The sequence below is a fragment of the Netta rufina genome (assembly GCF_964035555.1).
Source record: "Netta rufina genome assembly, chromosome: Z".
NCBI lineage: Eukaryota > Metazoa > Chordata > Aves > Anseriformes > Anatidae > Netta > Netta rufina.
Genome location: NC_140126.1, coordinates 31,828,344 through 31,851,097, shown reverse-complemented (window position 1 = coordinate 31,851,097; position 22,754 = coordinate 31,828,344). Strand labels below are relative to the sequence as shown.

General features: G+C 37.7%; 1 protein-coding gene across 1 annotated transcript in view; it reads right to left on the bottom strand.

The window, feature by feature from the left end:
• Positions 1 to 463: 463 nt before the first annotated feature.
• The window catches only part of SH3GL2 (SH3 domain containing GRB2 like 2, endophilin A1), a gene marked incomplete at both ends in the record, with an annotated part of 91,184 nt that continues 68,893 nt past the window's right edge, over positions 464 to 22,754 (bottom strand). Inside the window, 8 exons of the mRNA XM_084304659.1 lie at positions 464 to 663; positions 3,268 to 3,398; positions 5,095 to 5,198; positions 6,717 to 6,875; positions 7,680 to 7,813; positions 9,678 to 9,821; positions 14,488 to 14,560; positions 16,826 to 16,894. Of these exons, the coding sequence (XP_084160785.1) occupies positions 464 to 663; positions 3,268 to 3,398; positions 5,095 to 5,198; positions 6,717 to 6,875; positions 7,680 to 7,813; positions 9,678 to 9,821; positions 14,488 to 14,560; positions 16,826 to 16,894 (1,014 nt within the window). The remainder of the gene's footprint in view (positions 664 to 3,267; positions 3,399 to 5,094; positions 5,199 to 6,716; positions 6,876 to 7,679; positions 7,814 to 9,677; positions 9,822 to 14,487; positions 14,561 to 16,825; positions 16,895 to 22,754) is intronic.

Here is a 22,754-nt window from a genome sequence, read left to right as displayed (position 1 = left end):
TTCTGGTTAGACAAGGTTAGACCTGTGTGAACTGTACCATAAGGAAGGGAAAGATGGAATGGCAAGAACTCTTCCCTCTTTTTGTAGAGAACTAAGATTGAAAAGTAATACAGTGGTGATAGGCATTATCTTCCCAATACCGCCTTCACTTCCTGCTACTTCACCATGAGTCATCTGTCTGGCTTGCCATTGCCTTCCCAACTCTGCCTCAGCAATAGCTCTGGTTACCACCAGGCCAGCATGGCCAAGTGACCTAACACTGTTTTGGCTCACAACATTGTGTTGGCTCAGAAGATACCACGCATCACCACTACGTAGTATGACAACACATAAACCAAAGATGCTCGGTGGGACTTGATGACTCTAACCACTGCAATTTGCACTTGTAAGGTGTAAGAAGCAGCATTTGGAAAGCAGTGGTACTGACATTACTATCTGGGTCAGAGGTGGTGAATCAGCCATTCTAATTGGGTAAAGGAACTAGAATATCGACATAATTGATAGGGAAGAAGCCTGACTGGCCATGAAGCATCCCTTCATACCAGTTTTCATCAATCTGGTTAGTAAGGGTAATAATATCACCCTCTTTAAATCCCAGCTCCCCCTCATTTTCAGGTTCAAAGTCATACAGAGCTCGGCAGCATGGCTGATCCATGTGAGCACCTGTGGAGAAGAAACAGAAAGAAACAGCATGTTTAAACTCTCAACTGTTACAGTATCCATCTAACCCTCATACTTTCTACAAATTTTGCTGTTCTGATGTAGTTCATATGGTGATAACAGTCCTTTGACAGCATCTAAATTTGGACTGCTAAACTGCATTAGAAGGTAGTTTAAAGCTTTTGGCAGCCTTGAGTTTTCATATGTGGTTTCGTTAGTAAATGAGACTACTAAAATAACTAACTACAGTCAAGCCCAGCCCTAAAAGAGAGGCTACTACCAGTTTGGGATCTGATTTTTATCTGTTTACAAAACATGCAAAATGAAACAAAAGCCCAAATACATTTCCATCCTTACTGGCACAGAGGCTTTGTCTGTGTCTCAGGTAAACAGTGAAAGGGGTATCTTGAAATGAGAGTGAAGATTTAACTATGCCTTTATTTGGAATCTTCACTGGTACAGATATACTTCAAACAATCATATATGTTTATAATTTTCAGAATTTAAAAGTGAGGTTTCCAAAGACATTTTCTCCCCATTGAAGATTGCAGGACCATCAGGATAGATTTGGAACAGGTTTGAAATGGAAAGTTTTCAAATATGGTAGTTGATAAACATCATGTACACCCTTTAGAATGGCTGATAGATATTACTATAAGTTATTAGTTAGTTTAGATTTTTATAGATTATACTAAATTAAGAAATATTCTTTTCTTCTTGCCCCACCCTCTAGCCTCCCAAGTTCCTATAGCTTCAAGCCTACCAAAAGCATAACTGTTCCTGGTCAAAATAATTAGAATTTATCAGAACTAAAATGTATGGAACTTATATTCCTACCTGCCTTCCCATAGTAAAAGTTCATGTGCTTCCAGTGGTCAGAGCAAACTGATACATGCCATTACCCTATAATGACATTTCTAGGAATATATATTCCAGCTTTTTCATAGGTACTGGCTTCATGATGAATGGGTTTCAAATTCAGACTTTTTACATACTCATTTCAACCACTCTCTGTAGCTAGAAGATCTACGCTTCAGCTACATTTCTATAGATGTCAATACAGTAAGTTTTTCAAATAGAAGACTTAATTCATGAAATTCTGTAGTGAAACCTCCTTTCATTTCTTTACATACTGCTCACTGTTTATTTTGCTGGAGAGGTAAAGTTAAAGATAAGACAGCACACATCTTTTATTTTTCATGAAGTCTATTTTGCTGGCATTAACAAGCCTTATGATGCCTGTTTGGTATCCTCATCTCTAGCAGCTGAAACATAAAAGACCTAGCTATGAAAGGTAAACTAGAACTAAAATTCAAATGAACATTGAAGCTCTGTGCTTTGAATGAATCATCCCAAATCTACATTAAAGAATTGTCAGAGAAGAAGGCAGTTCTCTGAAACTGATGAGAACCTCAAAAGAAAGCATACCCATTGAAGAAAACACTAAATATTGCTCTCTGAAAAGGAAAAGACAAATGCTTAAAGAGATACAGGAATATCAGTCTGTACTACCTTTGCACAGACAAGTGTTCATGACACCACAAAAACACAAAGGAAGAAGAAAATTCTGGTGACAAGACAGGAAGACCTTTACTATGCGAGACTCAAGCCACACTTGTGAACGAGGAATCCCCAGTATACATGTAAACCCCCATGCATAGTCCTCAGTATAACCCCCCATGTCTTGCCAGCACAATGAGAAAATTACTACTTTAGAAGGCTATGCAAGACAATTTCCAGTTGCAGGTGCCAAATGGAGATAACGTTGCTGCCTATACTTGGGAGAACAGTAAATATTCTCATCAGGATACAACAGGAAGGAAGGAAATCCTGACAAAAGATCTGGTGAAAAACAACTATCTTGCAATACAGGAAGTGCTAGCAATTGTCATTGAGATCAACCAGAACAGCTGATGTCAGGGACCAGAAAGAGGACAATCAACACTGTAACACGGAATTAACAGACCATCACTGTGAGAAACAAGTGACAATGCTTAGTATGTGCTGATATGAAATAAAGTACATTGTTAAGACAATAATGATGCATGATCACATGCATCATTATTGAAACACAAATGTTTCATCCTGCTCCCAGCTGGATGGAAAACTCACTTGGCTTTGTTCTTGTTTTTAGTGATTTTTAATTTCAGGCTGCATATAATACCTGTCTTTATAGAGCAGGATAAGATTATGGAGTTTTGTAGGGTTTTAGGATTTTGCATGCTCATGGAAAACTTACAGTTGGTCTTTGGGTTTTCTAAATGAGTGTTTTGTTAAGATCCGTATTTTGAGGTGAATTTAGTATGGCAGCATCTCTTTGTGTTTCTAGTACTAAGGAAACTTTTGACCCAATGGCAGATTTAAAGCAGTGGATCCATGTTCACATGCCTGAGGATGTGAATATTTCAGAAAGAATATTGTTTTGCAACTGGACCATGTCCTTTGGTGGAATTGGTATAGCTAGTTCAAGCAGTTCACCTATACTATCCTCATTCTCATTTTCCCTCACCAAAGAACTACTCTCTAGGAGGAAGCATGGAACTTCTGCATTGTAGAAAAATTCATCCAAATTTGGCTTTTCCCCCCTCACATTGTTACTGCCATTACCTGCTGGTTTGGGAGTGGTGGCATGGGATATTCCTCCATTGTGCTGAGTATTGTCACCAGTTGTGAAATCCAGGCTCATACGAGGTTTGGGCTGGTATTCTCTTTTGGGCTGAGATGATGCCTCTTTTATTCTGCCAAAACATATCAGTTGAATGTCAAGAGTTACTTTCTTATCAACGGATGAGATGCAAGTATCTTTATTTCCAAGGCTAAAGTTAACATCCATGAATCAGCCTGTCTTAAAAGTTTTGGGATTTGGAGTAATTTTTATTTAACATGTTAGTTCAAATTACCAATAACAACCTGATGCAACTGTGCTATGAAGTTATTCATTTTTCTTTTCCCCTTAAGACATAGTGTTTTGGCCAACTTCCTTTTGTCTAAGAATAACAAAGAGCTTATAATGGAGAAAAACCTGTGATATGATCTAGCAATGCTTAAAGAAGGACTGTACAAATAACTCTACCTTCATTTTTAGCTTGACTGAAACCTGTTATTTTGCTGCTATTTTTGGCAAGCCTTAACTATTCAGCTGGTTGATGCCAACTCTTGTCATTTTGTGAGGAGACTGTGTGGGAATGTATTGACTTTTGCTGTATTGACTGCATTCATCTGTAATTTAGTATACTTGCTTCACAGAGATGCACAACTCCAGTTTTCCTGGATTCTCAAAATAAAAATATTATGCATCATTCATGTTAATGTATTCTTTTAATTGAGAAGTCGAGAATTTCTAGGAAAGGGTACATTTTCAGATTCATAGTTAATGTTGATAGAATGAGAGCAATTTATGCAGAACAACTTCCATAAGAAATTCTAATACCACTTAGGGAAGAATACTTGAGTCAAGACCTTTGCATTTAAAGTGCAGGTTGGTGTCTCTAATCTTCCCTAGTCTGGCCCCACAGCTGCTGTTGGCTGCATCGTGATTTATGCATTGAAAAAAACTGCTTCAAACTTAACCAGTTGTGGTCCTGATAACAAGAGTCTCTTCACCATCTAAAATATTATCAGTATTAGTCACTCCCCCAAAATTGATTTTGTTCTTCAGAAATGTAAAACAGAAATATATTCAAAACAAAAGTAATGAGGTTGTCAAAATAAACTTAAACAAAAAGGCTTTGTTGTGTTTCATTCAATTACAGTTCTTTTTTTTTTCAAAACAGTAAAGCTTTGAATAAAAAAATACTTAATTCTATTACACATAATATTTCTGTGAAGGAGATACCGTTTTTCATAGATTATGAACTTGAAGGCGACAGTTTTAGTGACTTCCTAAAATCTCTCCAAAAGCTCAGCATGAGCCTTGTTCCTTCAGAAAAGAAATATCTCCAAGGAAACTGTTCTTGCTTCCCAGCTGCACTGTCATGCTACTCCTTCTACTTGATGAAAAAGAGAATTTAAAAGGAAAAATCTTTGCTGACCTTCTAGATTTTATGAATTTTACTCTAAGTCTTCCAATGCTTGCCAAGTCTCGTTTCCTAGAATCACAGTATTTTAAGGAAGTTTAAGCCTTCCATTAATGTGTAGAATGCAAAAATGTTATCTTTTGGAACTTGCTAATTATGTGATTATGAAGACAGAGACTGTCTCACCAGGCAACTGCAAATTACGGTTTATGTGTTTTAGATATATAGATAATTCTAAGTATGACTGAGTTGAGGAAAGCATCTCAGCTCACCAAAGCTGTCAAATGTGATTTAATTGAAAGCATGTTGTTATAAACATTGTAAGTCAGTGTTACATACATTTTGCATTCTACTCATAGGTTTTCTGCGTCTGTAAAACATAAAAAGCAATTCAACAAATTTAAAGGAAGTGTATTACCTGTCTTCCAGCTTAGAAGTAACTCGTTGAAGGATCTGTGTGGCCTGCTTGTGGTACTCCAGCTGTGCTTGTACAAGAGCAGAAAGCTGGCTCACTTGTTCGATCTGAGGATTGACATTAAAACATCGTATCTTAGGTCAGTACCAACACATCAGCAGTAGAAAGTAAAGACCACTTTCAGGCTGACACTGCAAAGAGAGTGCCTTTACTTTTCACTCAAAAAAATCATCCATCTTTGTGGTTCATAAATAGCTACATATCAGCCTTCATGTATTACCATATCTGGTTATGATCGGGTATGGAATGGTGACTGCAACTTTTCTCTGTTGATCATCTCCATGGCCTATTTGCATGAACAGTAGCCTACAGACCTACTTCATTCAAGAAACACTGTGAAAGTAAAAATCGGACTGTAATGAAAACATAGTACACCATCTCTGCCCCACCCTTAGATGGACACAAAATGGTACAGAGTACAGTTATGCTTCTTATGCATTCTGGGCTGTGAAATAGACAGAAACAGGAAGATGTTACATCCTTTTGTATGTAGGGTATTTGTAGTGAAGGCAGATAGAATTCTACTTTGTGAGGGAAAAATCATCCAAAGCTCTTCTGAGGATGCTGTAGTTCCCAGTAGTTCACACAATACACCTCTCAATGGTGTCATGCAGGCCAGGACTATCTAGTTATATGGGGTTGTATTTTAGTACAGGGATTAAAACTACAAATTAATTACACTTTCATTTTAGCACAGCTATATGTCATTTATGATACGCAAATGTTTTCATTTTTGTTATGTCCCCTCTAAAGCACTCTGGCAACAAAATGAGGAATTAAGTTACACATGAATTTAAACTTAAAACCAGTCATTTCCTTCAACTGGAATATTTAAATAGAGTATCAGTTGACAAGATACCCTGTAAGACCGACTTCATCTGTAATGTTTGTTTGTTTGTTTTCATCCAGAAGTAGCAACATTTTCTTCTCACTTTACAGTTTCAACATTACTTACAAATAGAAAATAAAGAAAACTAATAGATGCTCATTCCTCAACTAGTGCATAAGTGAAAACTATGCTGCAAAGTCATGTTTCAGCAGTCACATTAATTTTGGCTTTTCAATTCATTACTGCATACGATTAGGGCAGAGACCATGGAGGCTGCGAGCTTATCATCTCTGACGTTTACCAATCATATCAGCAGCATACATCCTTGAACAAAAGCAACAGATCATACCTCAAAACAACAGAAAGTAAAAATCATGATTTACATTTATGTAATTCTGAATAGGAAGGTATTATGTCTTTGTAAGTAACACTGTTCAGTAAGGAAGTACAATGCTGCTATAGAGAATTGATGTTCTTTATCTCACTTATTTATCAAACACCTGCTAAACTAGTCCTGCATGTGCATGCTGTACGTTAATACAGCTTCTCACTGTGTCTCACTGAGTCTAGCGAGGTAGGAAGTGCTTCCCCATTTTAAAGTTATAGGAAACTGTGGCATCATAGACTTATAAAGGTTTTCAAGTTCTAGACTGCTTTAGATTGCCTTCACTGCTGAACAAGCATCTTTCTTTTGTTGTTAAGATTCAGCTCAAAGCATAAATGAGGGATATCTCACATCCATCTCCAGAAGGTTGAACATGCTTGACTCAGCAATTTCTTTTGATTCATCAAATTTCTCCAGTGCTTGGCGAAGCTCTTCATCAGGGAGCTTGCCCTGTCTTTTCTTCTTGTAGTCAAAATCCAGGCGCCGACCCTCCATTTTCTTTAGGTGATGCTGAAGAACAAAAAGGAAAAAAATAAGCACAGAATAAAGGGTGTTTCCCAGCTCTCTTTAGCCAAAGGCCATCTGCATTGTAATCAGATAGTCCATGCAGATTTTCAAGTATGTGCTGTTTCCTGTGTATCATTCCTTCCTGAGAGGGGAAAAACAATGATGTGGTTTTACATCTCTTCTAAAATGCTCTGCCCCCTAAATATGACAGACATTCAGCATTAAAAAAGGCCACACAGACTCCACACAGAATGGGTAACTGCAGTTGATAACTGTTTAAAAGATATGAGAGTTTCTGACATTTAATTCTGATGTATAATTATCTGAATACTATTATTTTCCCCTAGAAATTTAAGAGAAGATTGAAATAAAATCAAAAGGTTGAACATTTTTGCTTGTGTAGTAGTTTTCATGAACAAAACAACAGAGAAAATATTTTTAATCAATTTCATCAGATCACCAAAGGATCTTAATGTTATCTTTTATTAAAGATTTTCCAGTTTATTAACTGACAGAACTTACGTGTCATTATATTTAGCAGTTGCCAGGTCAAACCTCCAAAAAGTTAATGCTACCAGCCCCAGAATGAACACTTCAGGTGTTTACTTTCCTTTGGAAGAATCAATGTTAGAATTTTGATCCTTCCCCTTCTAAACCATCAATGAGAGAGACAGGACTGAAAAGTAAAGCTCAAATCAGATCCTCTGTAGACGAAAAGCCCCTTTTAATTAGACAACAAACGCATTTTGAACATTTACATATTTTGTATACATGTACAGAGTACAAACACCACATTGAGGACAATACCTGTATTTCTCTCAGGTCTTTGTCATGGAGATTCTGAAGTGGGTCAATGAAGTTTTGTTTAACTTCCATGTCTAAAGAGTCTTTGACCTCAGAAAGCTCCTTCATAGCTTCTCCCACATCTACAAGTGCTGGTCCTGAAAAAGACGATGCTCAGTTTAACTTAAAATAATTTAGTTCCAAGCACTGTAGAATGACTCATGGAAATTTCAGTTAATAATAAGTTTTCAGCCTCAAGTTTAGGAAAGAAACAGAGATTGGCAAACCACATGAAAGGGCAACACATATTTTACATTTCTGCAGCCTCCAGCCTTGCAATATATCTGAACTTGAGAATTCATACTGTATAAGGACAGCCTGCCCCTACACATACCTCATTGTCCATTCATTCCTCAATCTGGTGAAGAAAATATGTTAAAAAATAATTATCTTCATTTGCTCCAGTGTTGCTGCCAGATATTAGATTATATATAAAAATAGTTTTAATGCAAGTCTAGGTCTTCCTATTTGTATCAGAGAATGTAAAAATAGTAAACATTTACAATGTTTTTTTGTTGGGGGAGCCGGTGGGAGAAGGGAATAAAAGATTCTTTTGAAGAAACTCTCTAGTTCCTACCCTTAGACAAGTTCATATAACTTAGTGAGAACTAGCTGCCTGAATTTCTGAGATCTCCTCCAAGATCACTTGATGTCCAAAAAAGTTACTGTTCTATTTTATGTCCTCTATATGGAAACAAAAGAAGCTCAAAAATATTCTCTGGTTTGAAATGTAGGATGGTGGAAGAAAATCTACTTTCCTTTCAAGAACAGAAAGGGTCTGAAAACTTAAAAATGAAAGGGATCAGAAGGAGCTTTGTCTCCCAAACAGGGGATGCCAGCAATGCAAGGCAAAATTAGAGAGCCTGCCAGACCTGGATGACAAACAGCCATAATAGCTCCTATTAGTTAAGAATGTGAAAATAATTGCCATATCTATTCTGCTGTGTACTAATGCAATCATCAGAGAATACAGAGCAATTTGCACAAATTAAATTCTATTAGTTCTTCATTTTCACTTTGAAAATATATTTGAAATTCAGCAAGTGAGAGGCAACAAATAAAAAAATAATTCAATAGTGTTTAGTACAAACCAGCCTACATTTACCAAGCTAGTCAATTACTAGTCAACAAACAAGTACCTTCTCCATTGCTCATGTCTTTATGCCAGGAACAAAGGAACAACATGCTATGAAGATTCAAAAAGGAAATAGAATTTTCAGGGTCCTATTTGAATGTTTGGGGTGTTGACATATAAAAATAGCCAACAGAGCAGCTCACACAATTAGGACACAAAGGATCCTGCTATGAATGTTACCTCTTTTACTTAGACCTCCAGCATTAAAGAATGTAATGTAAAATCTTGGTTTAACATTTCTAACTCAGGAAGTTGTAAATTCATCTGGGGCTTGGTGGGCAGAAGGATTTTACAGGCAAAACAGGAGTATTCTCTAGTGCCTTAAATGCATAAGCTGGAAAGAAAAAAAAGCCAAAATGCAAGGAATGAAGATTTTCAGTAACGGCTTTTAAAAAATTGATTATCCTTAATTCCTTGCCTGTAATAAAGACAGTAACATTAATTCTGAGGTTAAAAGGTTCTTATTGTATGCACAGATGGATAATAATATCACTTCTGAACATGTATATCTTCCACCACAACAAAGTCCCTTTAGCATAATCTATGACAGAGCCTAAAGCCTATATGGGTACGGTTCCAAATTAAAACAATTTGACTTCCAGCTCTGAGAGAAAAATCTCTTGTTCAAATCTGCAAAAGATACTGAATCCACATCATCTCAGCAGGCCTAAACTGACCTCAAGGGTTAAGACTGATGAAGCTGAACTCTCACATTTTTTGCAGAATTTATTTCTTTATAAGAGCACAAGACTCCAATAATGAAAGAAATATTAAATTTGGTTACCATTTTTATTTCAGTATAATGGAAAAGGAATTAATCAAATTACCAAAGTTGCATTCTTCTCCAAGTTCGCGGCCAAATTTCAGCATTGCATCTGCCAGCAAGGCTTCGGCCTGTGGGTAACCTGGTCCCTTTTCCTGGCCTCGAATTTTTGACATAGTGTTGATCATGCTGAGTTTAGCTCTGGAAGCTGAAAAAGGAAAGTGACAGAGGTTACAAACACACAACAGTTTGAGTATGCAGCCTCTGTTCTGAACTTCAAATCAAAACCTCCCTTGAAATGACTCAGACAGAAGAAAGGCCATGAACATTTCCAAGACACAATGTTTGATGTGCTACAAGTCAGGAGAAAAATCTTTAAGCTATCCCCAAATTATTAAACTTAGAATCCCTGGCTAGCAGACAGATAGCAGACTGAGTCAGCCTTCCTATCAAGGACAAGTCGAGACTAGGCACTCTCAAGATTAAACTTTTGAAACCTCAAATGTTTACGTTTGACAGTTTTTCACCTGTGGAGTATGAAATAAAAACTGTTCCCAAATGATCAACAATCTTTGAAAAAAAAAAAATTTTTTAAAGAGAATTTTGGAAAACTCCTACTTCAATATGCTTTTGACTGTACTTAGTTTAGTTCAAATACACAATTGCAGATCAGAAGAAAGCACACAATTATCATAATTGATGAAAACAAAGCCAGCAAAAATAAACTAAATAATTTTCTTGATGATGTGCTTTAAAGTGATTTTTTGCAACTACAATATGTGAATGGCCTGCAGAGATTGAATTAAGTAATTGCATTTTACTTCAAATTTTGCCAGCACAGCTGACTCAGAGTATGTGTCTCTACCTACACTATTGCATGTGCTACAGGATGGCAGCTGTGAATGCCTCTACCTTCCTCCATGCAAAAATTCAATTTTGGCAGTTGCTCGTATGAGTTAGCATTTCTGTGGACAAAACATCAGTAGCTAACATCATTGTTCAACACGCAGCCTTGCACACGTTTCTGTAAGAAGAAAACATCAGCATGCTGCAGTCAACAAGTGTTTTTCTCTTAATTTACTGCTGAACAGTATATATCAAGAGATGTTTTTCGTTGCTGAATATATTTCACTTCGTGGCATATGCACAGACATAGATGTCCAAACAAAGGAAACTCAGGCAAATGTCATTGTACTTATTTTGCCTGGGAAGCAGCTATGAAAAGGTAACATGTTTTTAATCTATAGTAACCATATTTTTGTAAGCTTTCTCACTGCCCTTCAGTGCCATCATATCATGCCTTTCTGCACTTGGAATTTTTTGATGCCTTGTGTTGCTACCCATTACAAAACTACATTCAGCTGACTAGCTGACTGTTCTGTATAAGAATCTGCATTTTAATGAAGTGTGTGGCCTTTAAAAATGGCATTGAAAGCATGGTTGAAAAGGGAAAATACAGAAGCACAAAAGGAAACCCAGGCACAAACAAAATCAGTAGGACAAGAAATGGAAACAGAGAAATAGAGGCAGCAAGCTGAATTAAAACAGGAACAAATGGGAATACTTTCAGAAATTAAAACCAAAACATAAGAGGGAAATTTAAAAAAACAACAATGTGGTTATATTCTAGAAAGGCTGGCAAAAGTAAAAAGAAAGAAGTATAGGAAAGAATGTAATAGACGAAAGAACAATAAGGGAAGTGTTAAGAAGAGGAGAGAGGTAAGCAAGAAATATTCATGCTTCAGTGATTCATCTATTTATTGTAAGCATTAGATTTGGTTTCTACAGTTAACTTTATCGGAAATTTAAATTACCAAATCATATTGCTTTAGTATAAAATCTTAGAATACATCCACCAGTGTCTTCTTTCCACTTTTCTTCTTTTAAAGTTGATTCCAGTAACTTCCAGGGGAGCTGAGGTAGGCTTGTGCTCAGTCAGTCTGAAAATCCCATCCTGACCCATTTCAATTCTATTGCTTTTGCTGTGCTAGTGCCACATATTTTCTTTTCTAAGTTATGTCTCAACCTGAGTGAAGACAGGCCAAGACGTACAAGGTACCACATGGTGGTGATCTGAATGCTTGATTCTTTTCCCAATTCCCTCATTTGCATTGATTTCCCTGCTGTCACTTATGATTCACCTTAATAGCAAGTGTTAACAGACTCATGGTGAAAAATAATTCTTTATTCTGTCTTTATACTCATTATTTCTACTTTCAATCATGTTCATCTTTCATCTCTTTCTTCAAATTACATGTACATCTTCATGGAAAGTCTCCAAGCCTTCATCATATTTAATTTTAGTCATTTTTCAAGTGGCCTTCCTTTTTTTTTTTTTTTGTCATATTGGGAAGTCTACAAAGCTTTTTCCTTCACAGTAACCTCAGCCCAACATCCCTTTCAATAATTTCACCTTTGTCATTAAAATTCTTCTTTTTCCATTTAATTTCTTTTCCCCTCTTTTCCTTCTACTATCAGTTCACTAACTGTTTACTGAAGTTCGTCAACAGTGCTTCCTTCATTTGTCGATCACACAAAATACCATGAAGGTAGTCGCCCTCTCGTACTGCTGTATGTTGTCATACAAGGATAAGGCTGTTTTCAGGGCATATCCTACTTATCAAGGAGTGTGCAGTGCACTCCAAACCTTCTTTATCCTATGAAAATCAGGTAAACTTCTAAAGAAAAGCATATTGATTTCAAATTGTTTTTTTTTCATTAATTTTCCCTCCACTTTTGAATTTAATGTCTCTATTTCTTATTAAAAACAAACAAACAACAACAACAACAACAAAGAAAATGATGGAAATAGGTAGTTTGGATGCCACAAATACTATTTTGGCAAATAGTAATATAGTTGTATGGAAATAATCTTTTTTCTTTTATTGAAGAACAATGTCATTTTTCCATATAATTCGTATCACTACGAAGGAGCCCTTTTGCAATCAGCATAAACCAATCCAAGATCAGGTGAGAGCTACAAGAGGTAGTCCTCCTTTGTGCTTACTCCATCTGCTACCTCTGCCCAGCTGGCAAATAACATGATCTCATTTGTTATGCAAAAAAAAAAAAAAAAAAGTAAATCCTTCAGTGTCTATTACCTTTTTAATCTTCGGATGTTACTCACGTACTCCACAAGCAAATGAAAAAAATGTGCAGCTGGGGTATGTGCAGCTCCTTCCTGGAGCAGTGCAATCTTAAAACAGCCTCAGGTGCCTGAAATCACACCCTGAGCTACTTCCAGACATTTTGCTCTCTGCTGTTACAGTGAGCCTCTTTTGTGATTCATAGCAATCATAATCACTCAGATGTGTCAGGAAGGCAAGCCAGAGAAGCACAGAAGAGCCAAAACTTATTACTCAGTCTATATGATGTTGCACAACAGCAGCTTGACTGTAGTTAACAATTTTATCACTAGCCCCATAATGTTTGTCAATCCTATTGCTTTTCCTGCAGAGTGCTTGTTGATGATGAGCAATGTAGCTGTGGACTCAAGTCATAAACATTATTCCATCTGTTGGCATAGAAACCATTTTAGTCATTGTTTTCTCTTTAACAGTTCTTGTAAATATTCTTCCTCCTTTTATCAATCCAGTGGCAGCATCATCAGATTATCCTTCTTTTTTCTGTGATCTAACATACAAATGTCACCAATTAAGCTATACCAGCAATGGTCCTTCATTCTACCACACTGGCAATACAATATTTCACACTAGTTTGAATTTGTTTCCAGCTATAAAGAGACACTGAATGAATGAATTTTCTCTGTACTTCCATAAAACTCTAAGGCACTAATAGTAGGTACACAGACTAATTTTACTTTCACGTTAACTCTTCACTTGCATAACATCATTGATGCCACCAGTGAAGCTGGCATTGACTCAAAACCCTTACATTCCTAGATCACTATGGAAATATTTAAGTAATTGAATTTAATGGTATACCAGTGACCACAACAGCTCCAGATCACCCCTCCTTGTTAGAATCCTTCAGCAAGAGAGTTGCATGCAGCTCTCCATCAGCCCACTCTAAAAGACTTTCTTTCCTCTTGCCATGGAAACCAGCCATTCATTTATGTTCTGAAGGTCCAGTTTAGTGATTTATGATTAGGTCTGTTAACCTGCCTTTTTCACCAGTTCAGCATGAGCAGCTCTTTTGCATCCCTCCATTCGTAGTTACGACGATGTGAAATTGCTAGAGGAGCAGGTAAAGGATGTTATTTCTTTTCCTGTGCTCTGGAAGAAGCTGCTTCAGACCTTCATCTGTCTTTCCAAGGTCTGAAAGGACTGCCTAACCCTTTTCCTTCACACAGTAGAATGACTGGGACCACAGAAGAAAGAAGTGCCACACACAGGCACCCCTGCCATGTCTGATCCTGATTCCCACCCACGGGTGATGGCCCAGCCTCTGCCTGTCTCCCTCCCAGGGAGACAGCAAGGGCTGGGGCTGCCCCAGTGCCCCCAGCTGGCAGGGGTGGTGGGATGGCTCTGAGTGGGAGGCCCTGCTCTGCTATCCCTGTGCAGAACTTGCAGCCACCTCCAGCCCCCAGGGAGCCCCCACCCTCACACCGCCACCATGCAGATGCTTGCGTGCAATCACACACAATTTCTAAGCACACGCTGCCTTTTATTTTTACCTGAAAGAAGAACACCAAAAATAAAACAAGTCACTCAAAACCATCTTTCATTCTCACTGATAGCCTAACACAGAAGCCTGTATTCATTTCTGCCTTTTCACTCCACAGTCACTTCACTGACTCTGCATTAATCTCAGCTGCATCAGTAAGGATGTGATCTGTCAGACAACACACTCGTGAGAAAAAGAGTATTTTCAAAAAGTGCTCCAACTACTGGGAGATTGTGAAATTATATTACCTGGATTGGGCTGAAGATATTCTATTGTCTTCGCCATTATTTCCATAACTGCCCTGCTGGTAACATCCACTTTCTAAAGGACAGGAAGTTAAACAACAAGAAACATGAAAAGAGATGTCAGACATGCGCAATATGTGTTTCAATCTTCTTTTTGTTCTTATGAATTCCTTTAACTATTTTTATTTTAATTTTGTTTGCCTGAGCATAGCTGTTGAGTAAATCCAGCTCTGTTTCCAGCATGGTGATAATGCCTGGAAAAATACCAAAACACGAGTCCATCATTTCTGCTTGTAGCAGAATCACTCTTAAGCGAGGCCACTAGTACAGAGTACCTCATGATGTATAGGGAATTTGATACAATTCATTGCAATTGACTGATGTTCTGCATCACCCCAGGAAGTGTCCACAACAGGGATACCTTTTTGATAGAAATGTCATTGAAACCTGTTTGAAGAATTAGTAATCTTTGGTTCCTTCGTAGCTGGCAAACCAAGAGAAAAGCAGATGCCAATCAAAACCAAACACCAGTGATAAAATGCACTGAGTACATTTTTCAGAGTGAGTTCTGGTAAAATTCAGATAGGGAAGCCAAAGTATTCCTTGCCATCTGATTTCAAGAAAATTATCAGCTTGAAGGCATTGGCCATTTATTTCCTCTGGATCACTCCATGAAGAAGTATTTTGTATTTACGAATTTAAAATAAAGCAACAATTCAGAACTATTATTACTCTCTTTTACTGTCGTAGGAATTCTTGCTTTCTTAAGAAGTATTCTGTATCATCTTCCCAAATTGCTTATAGTGAAATATACAACTATTCTATCTCTTAGAATCAGAACTCAAATTAAAAAATGCTGCTTTGGCAGATTTGGGAATCCCTGTAATGTGTTCTGTACTCTGCATTTACGAAGACACATTGCTTATCTCTGCAGGTAGCTTGTGTCCCACAGAGTGAACTTCTTTACCATAATGGCAAGTTCCTATTTTAAAAAAGAACACCTGAGATAAGTTGTTTGCAACATGCTGTGACTGACCTCTTTCCTGTTTTGTATGGCCATTGCCATCTGCCAGGCCTTGCTCTACGCTTTACACAAAGAAGCAGCAGAGGTCTGCCTGCCCTGGGTGAACAAGTAGCTGAACTGCCTGGTAGGGAGCCCAGAAATGGCTAGAAGGTTGCAGAGAGTGGGGGCGAGGGAACAGAAGGCCATGGGCAGGCAGAAGGAGCGTGTCCTCTGCCTACAGAAAAGCTGGCAATCTACACAGGGCCAGGAGGAGAGCAGGGAGGCAGCTGATGAGTTTTCTGTTCTCTTCTCAGCTCTCAATGCGCTCATCTTCTGGGCTGCCAACCCATGCCACCCACAAGCATATGTGGGACCCAGCCGTGGCTGTTGCTCTGTCCTACTTCCAGCTCTAAACCTAGAATCAGTTTTCTGAATTTTCTTTAACAATTTCCAGTTTGGATGGCACTGCTTAAACCTGTGGCACATTCAAAGGGAAACTGGGGGAAGTGAGAAATCAGAAGTGAGAAATCACTTCTGTAATATCTCCACTGCGTGAAGTGCAAAGGATATACCCTTCTCCATTATTTTTCATCCAATATTTATTCCCCATCTCCCTACAAAAATGTGCAAATAAATAGCTTCTGGTTCTCTTGGCTGGTATCAGATACACATCCTACAAATCACCTAGCAGTAACTAATGTTAAAACACTTGATGGTAACTTTAAAAGCTGAAGTTAGAAAAAACCTGCCACCACTGACCTTTTCAGTTAACATACTCGTACTGCTATACATAGCGTGGGCTCTTCTTTCCATGAAAACACTTGGTGCTACCACTGCCAGCCTCACTGAGCAGTCCATTGGGGGAAATTATTCCCCATTTTCCTGAAGCATTTTGTCATTGGAGGCTGCCTAACTCTGAACCTGTGAGTGAATAACCAAGTACTTATGTTAGCCCCCTTCCTCAGACAACTCTTGCTCCTCTCAACTGATGCTCAAGGAGCTGAGAATCACAGGCACCCTTTGCCACTGAAATGACCATACTTGTAGACAGACTCTCTCTGCTTACAGGGATCTTCCACAGTAATTTAACTAAAGGTAATTTGTAGCTGGCATCAGCCTTATTCTCTGAATGAAATATTGGCAGTATAAAGAGTGCCATACATTATGTATTCCTCAGTCACAAGATAAAATAGGATAAGAATCCAAAAATTTAATCCTGACAAATAAAAGTCCAGTCTTTCAAAATTACTCAAATGGGGACAAAAGCTTTGAAAATCCTGTCCTAGAAAGGAAAAAAGAATGGTAATAGTGAATGTACATATCTGCATTTAGACTTACCCTTTCCATTTCTTTGAAGTCATCATCTAGCTTGGTTCCTTCTGCACCTCCTACTTTTTCACTCACTTTCTGCAGTTTAAAAAAAAAAAAAAAAGAAAAAAAAAAAACATTCAGCAATAACATCAATTTTGGCCACCATGTTTCTCTGGGGAAGCGTTGTTGTTTTTTTTTTTCTGCAAGTTGGTACAACATTCAAACAAACAAACAAAAAAACCCTATTGCATAAGTCTCACAGCCCCAGTCCTCTGCTGCTAACAGAAGACATCCATATCATCACATCTTTGCACTATCACACCCTTATTCTTCTGTGGGATGGAGGTCCATATCTTGAACTTATCTAGCAACTAATCAATGACAAAACTGTATTCAGCAGACAAATATCCGTGGTCATGTGTACTGGTGAAAAAGGAAGTGACGACAGAATCACAGGAATCACAGTATGAAAAACTTTCTCATCAGAGATGAAAAATGCCCAGTACATATCAATTCAACACCAAGGATAATAATCACATATAAGCACATAGCAAGAAGCTCCCAAGCCATGACTCCAGCCACACAGAAGGCAACAGGCCTCCATGCCCTTGAACTCTCAGAAACATATTGACTAAAGCCACAACTAGACCTTCTGCATTAAAAATCAAGTTTATAAATGAAAGTTTATAAAAAAAATATAAATATTGTAAATATGTTAAAATACATAAATATACATACATATTCACACCATACAATAGCTTGAGGATCACATGAATTTAACCTTGAAGAAGGATCTAGGGGACCTCAGGGCAGTATTCCAGTACTCAAAGTGGACTTCAGGAAATCTGGACAACAACTCAGTCTTCACAAGAAGCCACAAGGAGAAGACAAAGCGCAATGGGTATGGGTTGCTCTTGTAAAGGTTTCATGTTCAAATAAAATATTTTTTTTACAGTGAGAACACTCAATCACTGGAAATACCTCCCCAGGGACTTGGCAGAATGAATCCCCATTACTGGAGGTTTTCAAGATGCAACTGGACAGGGCTCCCTTTTCCCACAGAAGATCTGACTTGGTAATTTTTCAAGTTCCCTTCCAACCTGGGCTGTTCTCTGATTTCATCATTCTATATAGAATACCTAGCTGACAGAACAATTAGGAATTAAAAAACAAACAAACAAAAAAGTGAATGCTGGTGTCATGTTTTTAGCAAATATTCTTTTTTTATATAAAAGTCTCATTTGGAAAGCAAACTGGAAAATTACATGATGCTACCAACAGCACCCTGGCTTGTATCAGAAACAGTGGAGCGAACAGTACTAGGGAAGCGATTGTCATTCTGTACTTGGTGAGGCCGCACTGTGTTCAGTTTTGGGTCCCTCGTTTAGTGTTCTAGTAGACGAAACGCTCAACATGAGCCAGCAGTGTGCACTTGCAGCCCAGAAGACCAACTGCATCCTGGGTTGCATCAGTAGAGGGGTGGTCAGCAGGTGGAGGGAGGTGATTGTCCCCCTCTGCTCTCCCCACCTGGAGTGCTGCGTCCAGGTCGGGGGCCCCCAGCACAACAAAAATGTAGGTCTGTCAGAGTGGGTCCAGAGGAGGGCCATGAAGGTTATCAGAGGGCTGGAGCATCTCTCCTGTGAGGAAAGGCTGAAAGAGCTGGGGATGTTCGGCCTAAAGAGAAGGCTCTGGGGTGACCTCATTGCAGCTTTTCAATACTTAAAAGGGGTCTTATATAAAAAATGGAGAGCAAATTTTTTTCTCAGTCAGATAATGACAGGTTTTAAACCAGAAGAGGGAAGATTTAGATTAGAGGTTATGAGGAAATTCTTCAGTCAGAGGGTGGAGAGGCACTGACACAGGTTGCCCAGAGAGTTTGTACATGTAGTCTTCGTTAGACTGTTTTAACTATGTGTAAGTACCGATTTCAGTAAAGTGACTCCTGCAATAAACAAGCAGAAATTAAAGAAAAATTGCACTTTTTTTCCCCTCTTAGTTTCAACCCATGTTAACTCATCCATTATCTTTCTTTCACAATATAGAGAAGGACAACCCACAGCCTGCCAAATACCTGCTACTAATAAAATCCAGGCATCCAATTTCATATTCACCACAGTTCACTCCTACAAAGCTGCAAGCGCAGCACAGTCAAGCACTTATTAATGCAGACTATTAGGTTTGGAATAGAAAATAGCTATCAGTTCTGTTTGTTTTCTGACAGCTCTTTGGAAGTAAGTATCAAAAATTATGCATTAATGATTAATGATACATCAACACTACACAAAGCTTAAAAAAAAAAAGAAAAAGAAAAAGAAAAAGAAAGAAAAAGAAAGAAAAAGAGACTTATCCATTTCTTCCCATACAAAATAGATGTCCAGATCACACAGACACTTTCCTGTCATTAATTTGAATGTAGAAGATGAGTTTGTATGCTCTGTATTACTGAATTTATACTTTAAAGAGATCAGTGAGGCACCACAAAAAGTCACAGATTTCAAACTCTGTGCTGTTAGGAATAGTTATACTGTGGACAGTAGGTTGATTCAATGTCCTAAAAGATAATATTCATATGCAGATTCTGTGAAAAAATGAAACAAAGAAAGAATAAATGCCACAAGTTTTCTTCATCAATCCATGAATGAATCTTCTGCAAATTGACCTCCTACTACAGCTAAGATGGCAAAATCTGCATAGGAGTTGTCTAACAACAAAGATTTCAGGTCCCTGAAAACAATTGCAAAGATGTTAGCAGTTAAATATTAAAAGCAAATTTTGAATAAATGAGGTTCATCTCTTAAGGATACAAAGTAAACAAAGGTAATTATTCCAGCCTCTTCTAGTTGCAGTTCTTCTTGTACTTCTAACACCTTAGAATCTCTTCACAGCTGATGAGGTTTTGCAGACATGTCTTATCATCCCCAAAGATTCCCTGAAGATCTCATCTCACATTTACAAACCTTAGCAATTGCTCTTTCCCTTCGTATTCATCATTATTCTAGCTGGGAAATACATGACACAACCGTGCAGCCCTGTAGTCAGCTGAAGTGACCACTGTCGGGTCAAGTGAAAAAGGCAGTTCACTCTTCTATTCTCAGCATGCTTTACATTTTTGGTCACTTTGTCAATATTAGTTTCACAATCAGCATTAAGAGTCACTCATTTAAGGTGACAAACAAAAGAACCATGTTCTACACATCAAAATTTATTTGTACAGTTCTGGGTCAAGCACTGTTACAGACATCAGGGATGGGAGACAAAACATTGAGCCTTTCGTCTTTCTGGAGTGGTGTGACTCTTCTCTCATGGCAAGTTACATCATAAACCTTCAGAAAGTACCTTCACCTCCATTATCCAGACAAAAATCTAATTTGCAGAAGTGCTGACAGTCCACAGGAAAAGAACAACCGAACCACCATCATATCTGAAGACTTAAATGCTACTTATTCTTGAAACACTACAGGCACTCAGCAGCCAGAGATAAGCAATCAAATTAAGGATTCAAATTTAAAGGAAAAAAAAAAAAAAGTTTCTTTTTTTTCCCCTTAGGGCAGAAGGGGGCAATCTACTCAGAGGAGAATATTAAGACCCCATTTCAAGGCCATCATCAAAGGTGGTCCTGTGGGAACTGTGGGCCTGAGAAAGGAAACTGAAACATTTCCAACTTAAACCACATCTATGTCATCACTGTATTGATTAAATTTAGAGATATTCCTTGGCCTGTTTATATCCATCCTTCTAATCAATTGTTAAAGCATTGTTAAGGCATTTAATTGTGGCTGGTCCTTCCACTGTTCTCTAAGATCATCAGATTTGATTATCATAGGTCAGAAATCTAGAGCAGCTTACATCAGCTGAGGATCTGCTTGTGCCAAAGATTCAGAAGCAGTCAGAAAAATCCCCAGCTACAAACAGCAAGAAAACTAAATTCTCTTTTGCTCTGTCATTTAAGTCAAGATTTCAACACTTTGTTTCTTATTTTACAATGGAATGAAGATTAGGCCCTTGAAGTTGTCTTTACCACATTTCCTCCTAAACCAGTCATCCTATGGAAGAAACAAGACCTAATCTGATATCAGGGCAATAGTGTTTAGTTATTTTCTGATCATGCTGTCTCTTTCTAATTTTGATTACTTATTCCATCTTGTCTCCAAAAAGCCTTTGCAATAAGACTATCATAAAAATATAAATTTATTTTCATGAAAAAGGCAGGTTCAACAAACAAGCATTATCTAAGTGTGGGGAAAATATGAAGATTTTTTTTTTAATGCATTGAAGATATACAGAACTTTCCTACATCTAAAAATGTCATGTTTTAAAGTCAGGATCTTCAGATTTTACACACCTGAAAAGAAGTGCTGTGTGTACAGTCCAATTGTTTAAAGATCCCATCTCCACTCAGATAGAATATTAAGTTTACATCCGATGGTAAGAATGGTTTTGATACATACAGCAAAGGTGGCATGACAATATTAAGCCTTTTTTTTTTTTCCCCCAATAGATAATTTTTTAAGGCAGTTTTGTGGTAGATGCTGACAGGACTTGGAATATGAGCCATTGTGACAGCAGTGTGGTTTGGTAGATTTGGTAGATGGAGTTCTTGTGAAACAGGAAAACAGGTCTTGGCTATGGAACCACTGACTTTGTTTTCATACAGCTATGCAAATCACCTGCTTTGTATTGCTGTGTCACATGCAGTATGTTGTACAGGGCAAAAAAAAAGTCTCTATGAATATGCTGAGAATTCCCATTATCTTTTCTAGAATACACGGATGATTACTTGTACAACATCCCATAAAGCCATTTTTTAACTAGTAATGATACAAATCTGACAGTCATCTTTCACTACTCACAAGATGTTAACTTATATCAAGTGTGCATTAGGTTGCTATTCCATGAGAATTATGTTCTTCAATAGCATGACGCTGCATCCTATTAGAGTGCTTTCTGAGCAATTCAAACAGATGCTACAAGAAAATCTTGCATGGCAGTATATGTCACTATCCAAACTTGACAATGTAGCAAAATCAGCATCAAACCACAAGAGTAGTCACCTGAGTCTGCAGCTCTACTAGTTTTGTGAAATACAGTAATGAAAGGAGGTTAGAAATGCACAACAGAAAACAACAATACCCTCTGTAGTTCATGCTTATTAAATACAAGTCACACTGTTGATGTCTCACTCCTTAGTACATGTTCTACAGGTTCCTCCATGCCATTTTTGCCTCTTTTACTTCTACCTGTCCCTACAAGGTTTCATGTTCTGGGAGCACAGTGACAGAAGTATATTCAAGTTTGTTAAGGATTTTCAAAAAGGCTCTAATATGTTGTGACGCTTTGTTAGCATTGCAAACAGATGAAAGACATAGCTGGCTTGCAAAAGAAAGTAGTGAAAAATACACATTTTAATGGGAAGAAGTCTGTGTACACACAGTGAAGGTTTGCCAACACTGCAGGCTTCTCAGAAGGAGAAAACACTTGAAAAAAGAACATTTATAAAAAGCACAGTCTCTAATGAAGATTTTTTTATTTATTTATTCTATCGCTTCCCATTCTGTCACTTCACACTTGCAGGCTATTTTTTCTGCCTGTTTGATTCCTGTACATTTTGCCACTTCAGGTATCAGAATTCATTACCACAGAAAATATGACACCTGAAATTCCAATTTATGATCATGGCCCTGGTCCAATGAGGCATACATCATGTGGCAAATCATACTCTCAGCACTAGCAGTAAGCAAGAGAGGAGATTCTTTGGTAATTTCAGATAAACTATAAAATAGACTAAAAGAAAGAAACCACCTCAGAAGCATAAGTAAATTAGCTGTATTTGATACTTCTACTTATCCAAATAACATTAGAATAGAAAATAAAAAACACACCTTTTCGAGGCTACTTATCTCATAAAATATGGAGAAAGCACATCTTCAGAAATCTTAAGAGGCTGTAGAAAATATCA